Source organism: Vitis riparia, chromosome 16, assembly GCF_004353265.1.
Source record: "Vitis riparia cultivar Riparia Gloire de Montpellier isolate 1030 chromosome 16, EGFV_Vit.rip_1.0, whole genome shotgun sequence".
NCBI lineage: Eukaryota > Viridiplantae > Streptophyta > Magnoliopsida > Vitales > Vitaceae > Vitis > Vitis riparia.
This window is the reverse complement of record NC_048446.1, coordinates 2,214,376-2,233,972: the sequence shown is the minus strand read 5'-3', so window position 1 is coordinate 2,233,972 and position 19,597 is coordinate 2,214,376. Positions and strand designations below refer to the sequence as shown.

Here is a 19,597-nt window from a genome sequence, read left to right as displayed (position 1 = left end):
GGTACTTACAACATCCATCAAATTTTGTCTAGGACGTAAGCACTCAAAATCTCCACGAACTCCATGTTCATGACCAAAGTCAACAAGAAGCTCACTAAAATAATAATATGTTCAAACAAACTTGAATAAATTGGAAGCATATGAAGGCTAAAATTGTAACAACACATCTATAAATGTTCTAGACACGACAAACCTTTTTGACAATGCTTTATTGAAAACATAATCAGCGACAAGAGATTGAAGTACATTGAATGATTGAGTATCCACCACGTCTTCACGAATGGACATGGGGATTGACTAAATCGAAAACAAGACATAATTATTAACTATATATGTTAAGTATAAAAAATAAGAACAATGATATTAAACTATTTGTATTATACCTCTGATGCTTCACGTTTTACCATCTTCCTTAAATTGTGTACAAACGGGGAGACCTTGAATTTACTTGGTTTCCTTTCCTTTGATGTACGTGTTTTCATGACATGATTATGATAGCCACATAGTGCTCGTAATGGTTCCTAATATGGAAAATGCCATTAATATACATCTATTTACTATGTAATGGCTAAGTAGTTGTAAAGAAAATAATTTTTTCTTTTATATGATACATACCTTTCCATAATCTCTTCTACTCCTTTTGATTGGAAGTGGTAAAATATTTTGATTTTCGTCTGAAATGATATGCACTTCAATTGATGTAGCACATGCATCTTCATTCTTTTCATTCAAGTCCTCAGTGCATAACTTCTCATTTGACAAAGTGTGAAGATAATGTTCATTCACATTCATGTTGTTCGTATCTTCCAAACTCCTCTCGCATGAGAGAATGTCATTCTTCGTTCCTTCCTCGTGCATTCTCAAAGGTTTTCCGCTTAACCTAAGGAAGAGACCTTTCACTGTAGTATAATTCTCCTCAAATTTAGCCAAAATTTGATCACAACTACTACTACTTGCACCATAAGCCATATCAATTAGATGTGTCTTTAATTGTTGAAAGGTTTTATCCATCTCCATTAAGTTCCCACCATCAACCTAGTGATATATACGAACGTGATTAATAACATCATAATACAAAGGTTCAATGCTAATATAGATAGTCACGATGAATATTGTAAAACACTTACTCGTTTAATAACATCTTTGTTTAAATTGATTACAAATTTCTCATCGTCCTCATTCTCACTCGCCATTGTCGTTGCATTTCTATCAACGCAATCCCTTATCTCATTTTCTATCACCCATATTTTGAGCTACAATATATTCATCAAAATATAATACATATCAGATTTTAAATCACTAAAAACTTAAATCAATAGTAAACGACTTTCAAAACTATAACTTACATTCTCATTTGCATATCCACCAAGTTTTTTCAATCTTCGTTTCCTATCCAATACTTCATCATCTCCCCAAGCAGTAATCCGAGGAGAAGGTCGAGTATATAGCGGTAGAAATTTCTCTTCAAACGATATATGCTCGTGGTAGAATAACTACGAGTATATTTGACATAGATATATAGTTAGTTCATAAATTATATTAAAACAAAATCGTATTTCACTATGATGTAAATTAATTACAAGGACATTACCATTAAAAACAATAAGCAACCGCAAACCCCACTTTGTTGTTTCTTCTTAAACTCTTCAATCCCATGCACAAGATACGACAACACAAATTCTGCCCAATTCATCTTCTTTATTGAATCGATGTCTTCCACAAGATGTAAGAAAGAACGATTCACAAAAAGCTTCATTGTTGGGCACAATAATGCACCCAACACAAATAATACAAAACGAACTTTAAAATCATTTCCACCCTCTTTATCCTCCCTAATTTGATTTTCTAACATCACTAATGGCAATCGCCCTTTTTTATCACAATATTTTTTACATAAATCATTCTTATGGCTAACATCTTTGTTTATGCCAATCTTAAACCCTCTTGCCCTCAATCCCATAATAAATTCAACATCAATGGGGGATAATTTGATACAAGTATTATACAACTTTAACATATAAGTGTTCGGATTAAAACTATTTATCAACCAAAGACATAACCCATGATCAATTTTCCTACATCGAAGTTGCAAGAGGCTACCAAATCCTATTTCTTCTATGGCTGCCTTTTGCTTTGGTTCTAATTTTTCAATCACTCTAATCACTCGCTCGGGGGAGCATCGAGTCTGAAGATATAACTGAAAAGATACACAAACATCAAACATGTTTACATTAATATAATTTCCAACAAATACATAAGTAAAGAAATTAAATATTCATTACAAAAAAAATTACCTTTAGAACCACACCCTTTTGAAGTGAATATTGTTTTGAACTTTCTTTGGACTTTGCCATGAAATTTTCTTTTTCTACTTTTGAAAGTGCATTCCACTTCTTGCCCAATTTTTTCCTCAACTACATTAATTGGTCACATAATTTAAATTCTAATTTTAAAATGTAATTATATTAGACATAACAATATTACTCCTTACATCATCATTTATCTTCACTCCTTTATCCTTCTCTTTCATCATGGCTAATTGATCGTTACTACAAAACAATTTCAAACAAATTTAACTATAACAACCACAAAAATTACATTAAAAAACATATTATTTTACATATTTCTATTTTCCCTTACTAGTAATGTATTCAAGCGCCGATAGGCCTCTTTGGATTTCTAACAACTTCAAGACCATCGCGTTCGCTCCTAAAAATTAAATCAAATCAAATCATTTAAGTCAATTTTTATAATATGATTTCGGATATAATAAATCAAACATACTTTCACCACCACATTATCTCAACATAAGTTTTTTTTCACATTTCAATAAATTTTATATTTATATCTTACTACAATCAATCAAATGCCAATTAAAATACAAATACCATTACAACTACAACATCCTCCCTAAATCTCTTTACATTTAAAATGATGACAAAATTAACATATAAATTTTTTTCAATGTTCAATAATGGATCTAACCACACTCTTTTTCTATAATGTAATCAATCCATAAATCTAACAAAAAACATGAAATATAATGGATACAATATTGTAAAACACATAATTACTACTCACATTTTTTTCCCTTTATATAGAACTCGCCAAATAATTAGGATACAAACGCCTTTTGAGTAACAAACAATTGTGTCCTTCTCAGCTTTCTTTTCCTTAGTACTACACGTCCTCTTCTTCTTCTTCCAGCTACGTCTTCAATTTGGGTTTTTAAACCATTAAATTTAGAACCTGAAAACACCCCCTTACACCTCTTAAACAAAATATAAAATATGAAGAAAATACAAGGGTTATGAAGATTCCACTAAAATTCTTCGTGTGAAAGAACCGAAATTCTCCGTGTGACAAAATGCAGGGGTAGGGGGGAGAGAAAGCAAAAATTCAGAAAATTTACATAAAATCTTCGAGAAGAAGAATCTAACAGAAAAAATAGCTGACCTGGACATCGGGAGAAATGAAGTCTAAGACTCGGATCTTGGCACCGACCTCGCCCACAATTCTGAGCTCGCGGTCCTTGAGGGAGACTTCTTTGATGAGGTCAAAGACGTCGGCTTGGAGGAGGTTGGCCCGGTTCACGGCAACGGTGGCCTGAGCTCGCGGTTCTTGAGGGAGACTTCTTTGATGAGGTCAAAGACGTCGGCTTGGAGGAGGTTGGCCTGGTTCACGGCGATGGTGGTCTCCACCCACCTGTGAAGACGTCTTTGATCCCGGTTGACAGCTAAAGTGGTCTCCACCTAGTTGTGGAGACGTCTTTGATAAGGTCTGCGACGTCGGCCTCGAAGAGGTTGGCCCGGTTGAAGCCGACCGTGATCTTCACCCAGTTGTGGAGAATCAGTGGAGAGAAAAACGGGAAAAGGGAGAGAAAACAAATATGAGAGCAAATTAGGGGAGGGGGAAAACGGGAAATAGGTGAGATAATAGAATGAAGTCGGCTATGGAGGATGAGTGAAGATGAGAGCATAGGATAAGGGTGGGGAAGAGCCACACAACCAGCTATGGAGGGGAAGAGAGCAAATTAGGGGGGAAAAACGGGAAAAGGAGGAGAGATGGGGGAGAGAACGGGATGAGGAGGTACCCGGTTTGAATTTTTTTTTTTTTCCTTTTCATTTGGATGGCTGAGATTTAATCATTTTCATCCAATGGCTGAAAAAAAATGGAGGCATGGTACCGAATGAGGTATTGTAGAATTTTCCTTAAATCAATCGCTTCATTTGCAATCAAAGCAGCATCCAACATTTATCTAACCCCCCATAAAAGCATTCTTACTATTTTATACCACCTTACCAACCATCCTTTTCAATCAATTAGCTAGGACTTTTGCTACAAGTTTATAAAAACTCCCCAGCAGGCTGATTGGAAAAAGCATAGTATATATGTCTAGCTTAAAAGGAAAATTTACCAAAATTCAAACCTCTATGGTTATTTTTGCATAACCATTCTTATCCCTATGTGATCCATTGGATCTTGGAACAAAAGCCCTTTAATCTTAGACAAAATAAGTCTCAAATTCACCATAATTGATTAAAGTGGTTTCATGTTTGTTTTGATACATGTAGAGAGAGCATAACAAAAGGATTTTCTATGAGGAAAAGCTGACACAGATCAAAGGTTGAAGAAGATCTTCATTAAATTTCTTTTGCAGTGGTCTAAAGAATTACACATGGTTGGATTTCTCAAATAACCTTAATTATGGATAATTAGGTCTTTATGGTGGTTGTCCTATCTTTTTTGTTTTTCTTCTTGAAGCCTTTTGTAAACCACCCATGTAAATAGGGTACACCCCTTTTTGTTAGTCGCTGCTTAATAGTCTTTATTATTAGTCTATTAAAAAAACAATTGACTTAGGGCCTGTTCGTTTAGTGTTTTCAAGAACTGTTTTCTGTTCTTGAAAACAAAAAACACCAAAAACTCGTTTGGTTGAGAGAGTCGTTTTTGTTTTTGTTGTTCCCCGTGTTCTCAAAATGGCACTGTTTAGAAAACAACAAAATGTCGTTTTCCCCGTTTTTTTACTGTTTACAGAACAAAATTAAACAACAAAAAAACCATCTGTTCTCCGTGTTTTTTTTTTCTTCCTGTTCTCATCTCTTCTCCAGCAAAATCACGTCGCCTCTTCTTGATTTTTCCCGTTTCTCAGTTTTAATTCAGGGTTTGTGAAATTTAAATCCAATGGCACAATAGCAAAGAGACCCCTAAAATGGATCCAGAAAACACAGGGAGCAAAAGAAAAGCAATTTTTTTGGTTTTCCTTGGGGGTTTTGCATGGATTTTCTTGGAAATCAAACGAGGATGAATTTTCCCGGAAATTGAATGGGGCATGGATTTTCTTGGGAATCAAACGGAGGTTGAAAAAAAATAATAGTAACATGATTAGATTAGTACCTGCAAGGATTGAGAGTGGCAGAGTGAGAGAAGGGCTTTTTTAGGGATATTCCCGGCTGGAGGGCAACTTCAGAAAAGGGCTTCTTGATGCCCGAGTGAGAGAAGTGGGTGGCATTTTGAATTTTAGATTTAGTAGAGATAAAAAAAAAAAAAATTAACAAATCACGAGAACAATTTTATCTCAACTTAATAGAATATGCTATAATTTTTAATAAAGTTAAAGATTAAATAAAAAAAATATTAATAAAAATGATTTTATTATGTTTGATTTATTTTTAAAAAATATAAAAAATATTTTTATTTTTAAATTAATAAAATAAATAATTTTTTTAATTTAAATGAACTATATATCTAAAAATTATTTATAAATTTATAATATAAAATTACTTGAAGAAAATGTTTTATTAATTAGAAAAGAAAAAAAAAACATCTTTCAAACGTGTTTTTTGTTTTATTTGTTCTAAATTTTTTTTTTATTAACTCAACCAAACATGTTTTTTTTGTTTTTGAGAACAAAAACTATTTTTCAAAATTTAGTTCCCAAACACAATATTTAAAAAAAAAACACAAAAAACTGTTCTTAAAAATTGTTCTCAAAAACTGTTTTTCAGAATAGTTTTTAGAAACAGCAACCAAACAGGCCCTTAAGTTCTATTCTTCTAACTTTTTTTTATGAGTAAAGCAAGAGAAAATTATAAATAAGAAAAATCAATAGAATAACCCAAAGCACACAAGAAGTATACAACAAACTATTCTTTTAATTTGCAAAGTAGGGAAGCAAGAATATGGAAATTTTTGCTCTTAAAATCATTGAGTAAAGGTTTTCTTTCTTCTTCTTTTTTAAAAATAAAATAAAATAAAATCCTCCTTTATTTAACAAACATATACATTGCTTTCATTTGTTTTATTTTTATTTAATAGATCATCCATGGTTGTGTACAATGTATGAGCTTCAACCAGCCATAAGACTTTCTGGATGCTGCTTGCAGCTGTGGCTTTTCTGGAAGTGTGGCTGAACAACTCTATTTTCCTTTAATCCTTTTTGTAAGGGAAGGGTAAAAGTCAAAGGGCAATCTTAGCACATTGGAGAAATCTTTGGTTAATAGTGTTAATAAGAAAAGCTAACTCAGAAAATGGCATCATCGGCCAAGTTAGTTAGAGGATTGATCATGTTAGTTGACCAAAACCTTAAGGACTAGAGAAGGTGTCAACATAATTATCATAAGTCGTTCAGATCTAAATATAATTTCCTAACCCAAATGTATGAACTGTACTGTTGCATATGACATAGAAAAACACATTGTCACCATTAGAGGATGGTTAAGAAGCATCGTACTCTGCTTCAAAGAGCATGAGAGGGATGTTGGCTTCACCAGTGGCTGGGAGATGTGTCACCATCAGAAAGTTTTATAAAATACTCTATTTCTTTTTTTTTTTTTACAATAGAAAAAAAAAGACTTAACTTGCTCTCCCAAATTCCATGGATTCTCCCTGAATAAGTGGTTTCCGAACATGTGAGTTTCTCATATGGGATCACTGCAGTTTCCCCAACTCTCTCTCACTTCTTACTCCACTCTACTTCTACCTCAAATGTGGACGCCTCACCATCTAATATGGTTGGCTAGCTCCAACTAAGAACCCCACAGATAAATATTAAACGTAAACGAAGAAATATATAACTAATTCCAAGATAATAAATATTGAACAACAAATTAATGACGAATTCAACTTAACAAAATATGACATTTTAATGTGTAGATCCGTCAAAGAAGCCCACAAAAATAGGTCCACCAAAATCATATACAGGCGTGACTATATATTTCTATGGACATAGACAAGTCCATACAGCATGTTCAGATTTCAACTTTCTAATTTCATCATTTTCCCAGCCCTCCTTGACCACAAAAGGAAAAGACACGCTCAAAGAAGAAAACAGATTTCTTTTTTCTTAAAAAAGATGAAAATTTAAAATGGCATTAGATACCCAGCTCTATAAAGTCAAAACTTTTATACAGAAATGAAAAAATAAAATAAATTTCATTTCATATTTGAAAATAATTTTAGGAAAATGTTGCGATTGAATTTTTTTTCTTTAGAAATTGTAAAATTAATAAATTGCAGTAATATAAAAATATTCTTATATTAACACGTGCTGTCAGATATAGTTTCTGGGATTCACTAAACAAATAAAACAACCATTATTGGATCCCCGCAATCAATCTGAGATAACTTGATTCTCATTTTCATCCAATCTGCATGCTTACTTAAATCCACAGAAACTTAAGCTTCACCTGAGACCAACTCGGCTCAATAAAACCCGTTGTTGGAGGAGGTTAATCAGAGGTTCCAGCGCATCTACTCCAATTCAGAAGAATATCATATCACCTGAGAAACGAAAAAGCCAATTCAATTCATAGAAAGATAAAATAATAATAACAACAAGAAGAACACTACGACATTTTGAATTATGAAACCTAGAAACAGCAATAAAAATCACTCAATCTTTGAAAGATAAATAAATAGAAAATCATATTCTAGTATGGAGTGGGAAAATGCGAGTCCCCACAGAATGACCTGGCAGAGGAAGCAATCCATGAGAGAAAACCCTAGGAACCTAACGAAATTGGACGTGATACCGCGTTTAAAACTGCCGAAACTATACGGAAACATGAAATGTCGATTCTACCCTGCCGCAGCATAGTTCAGGTGGTCGTGATATCTGGAAGCGTATTTTACCATTTTGGCGCGTGAGATCATCTGCGATTTTAGAAGTATATTTTCAAAATCATTTTTGATTAATGTGGAAATTCTATTAAAATTTAGGAGGGTGAAGCTAGGTAAATAGTAAATATGAAATGAATATTTATACTATAAATTTAAGATTAATATATATTTGATTCAATCCTTAAGAAATCGTTAATTTCATTCACCTCTTTCAAAGTTTTATTAAATACATTTGTTTCCTGTAAGTTTAAAATTTCATTATACATCTTATTTTGAGTGAGAGGAGAGATGAGCGAAAATTAAAAAAAAATATATATATTTGATAAAATTTTAAACCCATAAAAACTAATGTATTTAATTGAAATCTTAAAAAAAAAAATTAATGGAATTGTATCTTATGATTTCTGTTTTTAGTAAAAAAAAAAAATACTATAATATTGAGAATGCTTAATTTGCAATGATTGTAATTCATCGGATGGTGTACAATATTTTCAATAAATGGTTTAACAAAAAGAAGGCATTGTGTAAGTCCAATATCTGATCATTAATGTAGAATACTAATCTTTAAATGAAAATCAAACAAGTCTGTAAACAGCTTTTTGCATTAAAAATTTTTAGGATTTGATACCCCTTAAAGGTAAAACTTGAAACAATCTTAAATTTCTAAGAAAAACTTGAGGAATTCAAATTTTTTATGAAATTGATATTCAAATGTGTTACAAAATGTCACAAATCGGGGCTTGCTTGATACCCAATTTAGTATACATTTAAATTTTACACACGTTAAAGTATATCCCATAACATGTTACATTAATCACTGCAATGAAGTTCAAAATTCATTTTCCTTACAAGATTTTCCGATTGATTGCGTTCTTTAATATATATATATATATATATATATATATATATATATATATATATATATATATATATATATATATATATATATATATGAGAAATCATTATTATTTTGGAGATAAAAACGAAATCAAGAATGTTGGTGCATTTGTTTAATTGATAACTTTATTCTATATTTTACCAATCAAATGTCATTTACTTTCTTGGGTCTTAGCTTTTTTAACAATTTAAGATTCTATTTTTGTTGAGGCAATTCTTACTTGTTCATCAGCTCCTGAAATATGTGACATTCTTGATCTTTTTTTTACTAGTATGCTCGGACTAAAACCATAAATGGGTTATCTCCTCTCAGATGATCTTTTCTACATGTAGAACTAGTGTGAACAGTCTAAACTTCAACCCTTATTTCTTCCAATTATGTTATTGATTCGAATAGATTCAGACTCGTCGAATTTAAGATGAGTATGCATGTTTGCTATTACAACCTCTTGGAATGATAATTACATAATTCGGGTTAAATATAACGTATGACAAAGAAGTTCGAAAGGCATACAAAATGAGAGGGGAATGCTGTGATTATTCAAATTGACAAGTGACCATTCAAATATTCTTTTGTACTTTTTTGTTTTCAAACTTCGTTTTGTGTTATTTTTTAAGTAAAAACTTATGTTTTGGAATGCTTTAAATATTGGGAAGTCTCGTAATTGATTGATAAGGTTTTCATCACCCCCAAGCATAAAGACCAAAGACTAGAGGGTCTCTAACAAATTACTCTGAAGCCCTCCGTCTCTAATTAAACATTACGGGTAACGAGGATTAATACAAGAATTTGAAAACGCTTCTTCCAACTCGCCGCTGCCGCCTGCCGCCTGCTGCACCTGCCCCTGCTGCGCCTGAATTATTTATAGAGGATTTTGAATTTTGGTGGTTGAGAGGATCACCAATAATAATGTCATGGTCAATGTCAACTGACAGAAGCCATGAAACAGGCTGTCCTCGGATGCTCTGGGTCGTGGAACGAGGGGCTTGAAAAAGAAGCGTTCTTCTTTCTTGACAAAGCTGGAAGAGGGGGGTTTTTCGAGACGCGTTCCATTTCGGTACGATGCAACGTTAAAGGTAAGTTTCCCTTTATATACCTGCCGCTGCCGCCTGGTGCGCCTAATGCGTGGTGCGCCTGTTGCGTGCTGTGCTCAAAACCTCATCATTTTGTGTTTCCCCCATATTCTTCATTGTCCGACCACGTACCTGTACACTCGTGTTAACCACACTCTACATCCCAAATCACCCATTGGGAAGTGCAACCACGCGCCACAGATGAGGATGAGGCCACTGTGTCTAACACAACTGGCCGTCTCTTGCTTTTCTTGCTTCTGGTTTCACAAATGGCTCTGTGTTTTTTCTGATATAAGTAGGTGTGACCTTGTGACCTGAAACACTAGGGTTTCCCTTCTAGCTCATATACTCACCTATTCTCTGGTTTGTGGAGTGTTTTTTTTTGTTGTTGATCTGATGAGTTCACCACCAAGAGAGTTGCCTGAATTCTGCAACGTGTATCTCCCAGAGTACAGCTCGGACAGACTGGTAATCAGCTCTCTTTGATGCCCTTGTTGTATAGAAGATATTCCACATTTTCTAGGTCTCGGTTCTCTGTTTGCCCTTTTCTTTGTTGGGCTCTTGAAAGGTTAATGCATGGTTTGTAGCTTTGAATGTTTAAAAACATGGTGGCTTTACCCTTGTGAGGTTGACTGATTGTAGGATTTGTAAATTTTCCAATTTGTTTGCTTATTTGACTGGCATTTTGGACTTTGATGATGGCATGTGTTTTTGAGCTTTGATAGGTTTAATTAGGGTAATTTTAATTTCATAAGCCATTTTGTATAGGGAAATGTAGTATTATGTAAAAAAGAAAAAAGAATAAAAAGGCAGATCATGCATTATTCATAGGATGAGATTGTCTAGTGGAGTTATGAATACCATGTTGTTGTGGGGCTTTCAGGAGATGACTGCGTAGTCTTCATAGATATCGGATTGAATAATGGAACAAACAAGAAAGAAAGAAAGAAAGAAAGAAAAGTCAAGAGAAAAGAATGGATAATCAGGGTTGGATATGCCTCTGGTGACGATTTGTCAACACCAAGTAATTTACCAATTCATGTACGTTGGAGTTCGACATTTTGCCTTGAGGATACATGGTCCTTAGTGTCTAGTTCTTTGTCCTGACTATGGAGACTTCTCTCCTAAGAATACCCAACCAATCGGTTTGAGGTTTTGAGCTCCTCAATGAAAGCTACTTTTATGTCAAGGTGATTTGGTTGAGTGTTCAAGTGACATTTGACAATTTTCGGAATGCAAGAGGTGACAAATGTGGTAACCAAAATACCCACTTGAAAAATCAATAAGTGAAATCATTTAGGCAATGTTTGGTTCCCGAAAATGTCAAGGAAAGGAAAAAAAATACAAAGGAAAATGATTTTCTTTAGTTTGGATGACATGGAAAATATGATGGAAAAAAATACGAAGGAAAATATTAAAGAAAATATTGTAATATTTTCTCTGTTATTTTCCTTAAAAAATAATGAGGAAAATATAAGAGAAAAAAGAAAAAGAGCAGGGAAAATGGGAGGAAAATTTTGTCGGGCTCTTGTTCGAGACTTCATCTCTAACTTCTTCATTAGTGGCTATGGCTTCTCACCGTCATCACCATTATCGCAAACAACAACCCAGAGAATCTCATGAACCACATCATCTTCAAGGGGTAAACCTTCGCTCCGAGCACCTTCTTCTCCGATTTAAACTCAAACAATGGGTTTGTAACCAAAGAAGCCAAAGAAGAGAAAATAAATCCTAGGGTGCCTCTGCGGTTGACTGGGGTCTTTAGGGAAAGAAAATGAAAAATTGATTGAATCAAGTGTCCCTTTTCTCTGTATCTAAGGCCAGATGCCGTGGGAATGAGCTACATTTGAGGAAAGAGGAAGCAGAGAGAGCAGAATCCATGTAAGGAAAACCCTCCAAAATGACGTCGCGACCGTCGTGGGGGTCGACGAGCGTTAATCTGCGCCAACGGTGCAGTCTAATCCTCTCTCTTTCCCTTGTCTTTCTATTTCTATCACTTTCTAGGAGAAGGTGAAAGAGCAAAGAGGCACAAGTAGAGAGAGGGGCTTTCCTTTCTAGCTTCTTCCACCATAGAAATCCATGGCCAAACATCATCATCATAATAATAAAAATAAATAAATGATGATGAATAATAATAGAAATAATAGTAATTTCCATTTAGGAATATGGATATTTTTTGGAATACGAATTTTTTATATGGCCATAGCATTGTAGAGGGAAACCACCAGTTGTGATTATCCTGTATTGAAATGACCTTTGCACCCCTGCCCCACCCCTTCACACAGTCCATCGTCCATACTCCCGGGCACATCTTTCTCTCACTTGTACTCTTTCTCACGTCACCCCCTTCCTTCATTTTTGGGATATTGTATATTATTATCTAGCTTTTTAATGAAGGTGAGTGGTGTAGATTTTGCTTACCCATTTTGCTATTGGATTAGTGTAGTTTGTGATAAGGACATAATAGATGTATATTCCTTTAGCAAGGTGTATAGAGGTCTTATAGAAAGTGTATCAATACAGTGTTAATTTGCAGTAAAAGAGCATAAATGCATTGTTAATTTACTGGAAATTTAGTTGCTTGCTTGTGATTTTTAGGATTATTGAATTTGGTTTATCAAAGCATTGATTTTCATATAAATTCCTGTGAGTAAGGAGCAATGTTTTGAGTTAGGATGTAAGTTAGTTATATGTTTTTGCAAGAGTTTTGTAAAACTGATTTTTAGAAAATAAGAGCACAAAATTTATTTTATTATTCAACAAATTGATAACCATTTAAGACAAATTATTGATTGTGTTTTCCTTTCATTTTTTCTTGACTTTTTTTCGTGGTTAACCAAATAAAAGAAAATGAATTTTTTTTTTCCCTTGAATTTTCCATGGATAACCAAACAAGTGAAAAAAATTTATATTCCTTTCCTTAGCTTTTTTTTTTCCTTCCATTTTTCCTCCCAATTTTCTTTCTTTCGCATTTTCCGGGAACCAAACATAACCTTAATGTACAACAGCAGTATACATCTTTGAACCCACAAGAAATGATGAAAATAAAGATAATAGAAATAAAGGGATCCCATATAATATTGGTAAACATAATCTATTATTAATTGTTATTATGATTGACTATTTTCCGCTGACTTGCCTACTTTATTGATCAGCTCATCCCAACAGCTTTTTTAGGGCACTTTAATGGCGTTGTGCCTGAAAAGGCCATCCTCAGAGGATTTTCTGGGAGAGTTTGGCTCATGGAGGTAGGCTTAATTGGAAAGGATGTGTACTTTCTGAACGGTTGGCAGCGATTTCGGACATATAATTCCCTAGAGGAGGGGGTCTTTTTGGTTTTCCGTTATGATGGCAGTCATATATTTGATTTTAAATTGTTTGGGAGAAATCAATGTGAAAAGATAGAGACTGACAACGATCAACTTCAAGCTCAGATGCAAGAAACAGAGCCCTTTCAACAGTTAGGTTGGTTTTCCATTTCTCTTTCTTTTAAAAAATAAGGTGGATCTCCCTTTTATCTATTTTATCCACAGCTGCTACATTAATGATCCTATTACTACAGTTAGGTTGCATTTTCTGAGCCTACCAAGGATAAAAGAAAGCTTGGAGTGGCTTGTTGGAACTACCCACATAATGCTAAAGAGTTTTACCATGGGATATTGACGTAAAAGTGGTTTTCGGGTCTCCTATTTATTTCTAGTTTGCACTATTTTAAGGATCCTAACCATAAGTTTGCATGAAATATCAAACTATTAGAACTACAGTTCCTTTGTAGTCATTTCAGGGAATGCTATTCATGAAACTTTGTAATTTCATGACCTTTGTCTGTCATAAACTTTAAAGGGGGTCTCTCCTTATTATTGATTTTTAATTTCATCAGGTTTTTCTTCATAGTTAAGACTCTATGCTGCCTACGGTCATGTATCAAATATTGATTGAAGTATCCAGGGTCAAGGTTCATTAAAATCTCAACTGGAATTCCAATATCAATTGGGAAAAATCATGGAATAAGAAGCAAAACTTGGAGATTTTTAGGCGAACCCTTGGAAAGTGTCAACAGATACAATGATTTAGCGGTAAAATATTGGAAAGAAAAAAATATATATGATAAGTATGTGGTTTGCATGTTGAAAATATGTGTACTGCTGAGATATAAAGAACACAAGCAAATGTAATATCATTTAAGTTTAATGATTTAATTATGTGAACATTATAAAATCTCTAGACAGGATTGATTTATATGTTAGGAGTGCAATACATGGATCCAGCACCATAACTTCCCCGGTTCAAAAGCTTTGAGTCTAGATACCTTCTTGAATTGTCTCCTCGACACCACCTTTTTAGCTTCACCACAAATTCTAAAGAGGTGGTGTAAGGTTGGTGAACCTTCTAGCTTAAAGATGTAATCATCCAGGCATGTCAAAATTCTTAGGTTTAGTTTCATTAAATGAGAATTGGAACTTCTTGATTCTTACCATGACTTGTAGTGAAAATTGTTGATGGCCAACAACCAATTGCTCTTATACGACAAGTTGACAGAACAAAATATTGCGTGATGTACAGCATTGCTTTCTGAGGTACTCTTTTTAAATAAATCTACCACTTCCTCCCACAAATCCCCTATGTTGTTCGAGATTTGGGATGTCTAGCGTTCTTGGACCTCCCTTGTTGTTAAAAGGCCCATAGAAGTGTTGATTTTGGCTTGCCCTATACTCTGAAAGAGAAGTTGTTACTATTGACTGTTGATGTTCATTTTCCCCTTCAGATAAATGCTGGTGATTTAATAACTGGTCTGTGTTGAACATGCGTACTTATCTTTGTTGTAGTGACACCTAGTTCTATCATTCCATGGGTTTGTCCTCAGCCAGGAAAGGAAGTTGACCAAGAAGTGGGAAAAAAATCCCCTTTCGCCCTACCCAGAAGAAAAAGGAAAGCAGCTAAATTGCCTGTAACAACCATATATAGGCCACGCACTCGACAGTCTACGAAATGGTTTACCCGATTCAATGCTGATGATACAGGCATCATTGACTTGTGTTCCCTGAGCAAAGAATCAGAAACAAGTGATCCAACAAACCAGGATTTTGGAAGTACCAATGATTTTAAGTGTGATCAAGTTTCTAGCCACCAAGTTCCCATTTCTCTTGGAGGTATTCTTCTTGCTTACTGCAACTCCCCTGTTTCCTGTGGTGCACCCTGTACAGAACTCACTCAAGGATCAGAAGACAATATGATTCCTGAAGATTTTGATAACTTTGTCGATTCTCTGGATGATATGCTGGCTTAGCCTCTACCTGAAGCACTATTATCCCCATCTGCAACTGATAATTATCAAGCTTCTGAAGATGAAATTGCTGAGGCTCGAATAAAACTTTCTTCCTTGCTTGCTATGGATTTCCATCTTTTGGTTTCCTCCAAAAACCTTAAAGAACTTGCATTGCTGTCATCCAAGCTTCAGAAGGATCCTAGCCTTGATGCTGATCAACTTTCTAAATTAAAGCTCATTGAAGAAATTCCAGTTACTGGTAAGGTTTTTTTGGAGGCCATGCAAATCAAAGAGGAAGTTAACAAATTCTTTGCAGACCTGACTTCCAGCATGGACAAGGCTACTTCACTAAGGAATGAATACAATGCATCAAAGGAGGATATTGCCATGCTACATGTTGATATAAATTCCAGCTTATCAACCTTAGAAGAAATTGATGATCAAATTGCTAAACTTCAATCCAGACGAGCTGAGCTGAGTACTGCTCTCAAGATTAAAAATAAGGAAGTAGCTAAGTTGATCTCTACTCAGAGAATGGTAGTTGATTCTCTTCCCAAAGTTGTGCATGAGGTTCAGCTTGCAAACTCTAAAAAGCTAGAATGGGAGCAGAAGAAGAAAAATGCTTTGAAGCGAGAGGCCGAAATCCTTGCGAAATTTGCTCCTCTAAGAGGGTTATCTTTGAAGAATGTTGGAATGAAGGAAAATTCTGGGGAAGAAATAGATCCATACTTGGACCAATTTGTTTTATGATGTAGTTTATTCTCCCCCGGTAGTAGACTTTGTTCTTGTAGTAGGTACTATGACATGATTTGAAGCAATTATCATTCATGCACTGCTTGCTAATTAAGAGGCTTGTCTGCTATTGTTGAATTTCATTTTTGGAATGCTTGCCTTTTGTTAGAGACCCTCTAGTCTTTGGTCTTTATGCTTGGGGGTGATGAAAACCTTATCAATCAATTACGAGACTTCCCAATATTTAAAGCATTCCAAAACATAAGTTTTTACTTAAAAAATAACACAAAACGAAGTTTGAAAACAAAAAAGTACAAAAGAATATTTGAATGGTCACTTGTCAATTTGAATAATCACAGCATTCCCCTCTCATTTTGTATGCCTTTCGAACTTCTTTGTCATACGTTATATTTAACCCGAATTATGTAATTATCATTCCAACCCTTATTTCTTCCAATTATGTTATTGATTCGAATAGATTCAGACTCGTCGAATTTAAGATGAGTATGCATGTTTGCTATTACAACCTCTTGGAATGATAATTACATAATTCGGGTTAAATATAACGTATGACAAAGAAGTTCGAAAGGCATACAAAATGAGAGGGGAATGCTGTGATTATTCAAATTGACAAGTGACCATTCAAATATTCTTTTGTACTTTTTTGTTTTCAAACTTCGTTTTGTGTTATTTTTTAAGTAAAAACTTATGTTTTGGAATGCTTTAAATATTGGGAAGTCTCGTAATTGATTGATAAGGTTTTCATCACCCCCAAGCATAAAGACCAAAGACTAGAGGGTCTCTAACAAAAGGCAAGCATTCCAAAAATGAAATTCAACAATAGCAGACAAGCCTCTTAATTAGCAAGCAGTGCATGAATGATAATTGCTTCAAATCATGTCATAGTACCTACTACAAGAACAAAGTCTACTACCGGGGGAGAATAAACTACATCATAAAACAAATTGGTCCAAGTATGGATCTATTTCTTCCCCAGAATTTTCCTTCATTCCAACATTCTTCAAAGATAACCCTCTTAGAGGAGCAAATTTCGCAAGGATTTCGGCCTCTCGCTTCAAAGCATTTTTCTTCTTCTGCTCCCATTCTAGCTTTTTAGAGTTTGCAAGCTGAACCTCATGCACAACTTTGGGAAGAGAATCAACTACCATTCTCTGGGTAGAGATCAACTTAGCTACTTCCTTATTTTTAATCTTGAGAGCAGTACTCAGCTCAGCTCGTCTGGATTGAAGTTTAGCAATTTGATCATCAATTTCTTCTAAGGTTGATAAGCTGGAATTTATATCAACATGTAGCATGGCAATATCCTCCTTTGATGCATTGTATTCATTCCTTAGTGAAGTAGCCTTGTCCATGCTGGAAGTCAAGTCTGCAAAGAATTTGTTAACTTCCTCTTTGATTTGCATGGCCTCCAAAAAAACCTTACCAGTAACTGGAATTTCTTCAATGAGCTTTAATTTAGAAAGTTGATCAGCATCAAGGCTAGGATCCTTCTGAAGCTTGGATGACAGCAATGCAAGTTCTTTAAGGTCTTTGGAGGAAACCAAAAGATGGAAATCCATAGCAAGCAAGGAAGAAAGTTTTATTCGAGCCTCAGCAATTTCATCTTCAGAAGCTTGATAATTATCAGTTGCAGATGGGGATAGTAGTGCTTCAGGTAGAGGCTGAGCCAGCATATCATCCAGAGAATCGACAAAGTTATCAAAATCTTCAGGAATCATATTGTCTTCTGATCCTTGAGTGAGTTCTGTACAAGGTGCACCACAGGAAACAGGGGAGTTGCAGTAAGCAAGAAGAATACCTCCAAGAGAAATGGGAACTTGGTGGCTAGAAACTTGATCACACTTAAAATCATTGGTACTTCCAAAATCCTGGTTTGTTGGATCACTTGTTTCTGATTCTTTGCTCAGGGAACACAAGTCAATGATGCCTGTATCATCAACATTGAATCGGGTAAACCATTTCGTAGACTGTCGAGTGCGTGGCCTATATATGGTTGTTACAGGCAATTTAGCTGCTTTCCTTTTTCTTCTGGGTAAGGCGAAAGGGGATTTTTTTCCCACTTCTTGGTCAACTTCCTTTCCTGGCTGAGGACAAACCCATGGAATGATAGAACTAGGTGTCATTGCAACAAAGATAAGTACGCATGTTCAACACAGACCAGTTATTAAATCACCAGCATTTATCTGAAGGGGAAAATGAACATCAACAGTCAATAGTAACAACTTCTCTTTCAGAGTATAGGGCAAGCCAAAATCAACACTTCTATGGGCCTTTTAACAACAAGGGAGGTCCAAGAACGCTAGACATCCCAAATCTCGAACAACATAGGGGATTTGTGGGAGGAAGTGGTAGATTTATTTAAAAAGGGTACCTCAGAAAGCAATGCTGTACATCACGCAATATTTTGTTCTGTCAACTTGTCGTATAAGAGCAATTGGTTGTTGGCCATCAACAATTTTCACTACAAGTCATGGTAAGAATCAAGAAGTTCCAATTCTCATTTAATGAAACTAAACCTAAGAATTTTGACATGCCTGGATGATTACATCTTTAAGCTAGAAGGTTCACCAACCTTACACCACCTCTTTAGAATTTGTGGTGAAGCTAAAAGGTGGTGTCGAGGAGACAATTCAATAAGGTATCTAGACTCAAAGCTTTTGAACCGGGGAAGTTATGGTGCTGGATCCATGTATTGCACTCCTAACATATAAATCAATCCTGTCTAAAGATTTTATAATGTTCACATAATTAAATCATTAAACTTAAATGATATTACATTTGCTTGTGTTCTTTATATCTCAGCAGTACACATATTTTCAACATGCAAACCACATACTTATCATATATATTTTTTTCTTTCCAATATTTTGCCGCTAAATCATTGTATCTGTTGACACTTTCCAAGGGTTCACCTAAAAATCTCCAAGTTTTGCTTCTTATTCCATGATTTTTCCCAATTGATATTGGAATTCCAGTTGAGATTTTAATGAACCTTGACCCTGGATACTTCAATCAATATTTGATACATGACCGTAGGCAGCATAGAGTCTTAACTATGAAGAAAAACCTGATGAAATTAAAAATCAATAATAAGGAGAGACCCCCTTTAAAGTTTATGACAGACAAAGGTCATGAAATTACAAAGTTTCATGAATAGCATTCCCTGAAATGACTACAAAGGAACTGTAGTTCTAATAGTTTGATATTTCATGCAAACTTATGGTTAGGATCCTTAAAATAGTGCAAACTAGAAATAAATAGGAGACCCGAAAACCACTTTTACGTCAATATCCCATGGTAAAACTCTTTAGCATTATGTGGGTAGTTCCAACAAGCCACTCCAAGCTTTCTTTTATCCTTGGTAGGCTCAGAAAATGCAACCTAACTGTAGTAATAGGATCATTAATGTAGCAGCTGTGGATAAAATAGATAAAAGGGAGATCCACCTTATTTTTTAAAAGAAAGAGAAATGGAAAACCAACCTAA

The 19,597-nt window shown here is 34.7% G+C and overlaps 1 protein-coding gene across 1 annotated transcript; it reads right to left on the bottom strand.

Annotated features, from left to right (window-relative positions):
- Positions 1-17,043: 17,043 nt before the first annotated feature.
- On the bottom strand, positions 17,044-18,234 carry LOC117933933. The gene has a single exon (XM_034855519.1). The coding sequence runs from the start codon at positions 18,232-18,234 to the stop codon at positions 17,044-17,046; it is 1,191 nt and encodes a 396-aa protein (XP_034711410.1).
- Between the last annotated feature and the right edge of the window lie 1,363 nt (positions 18,235-19,597).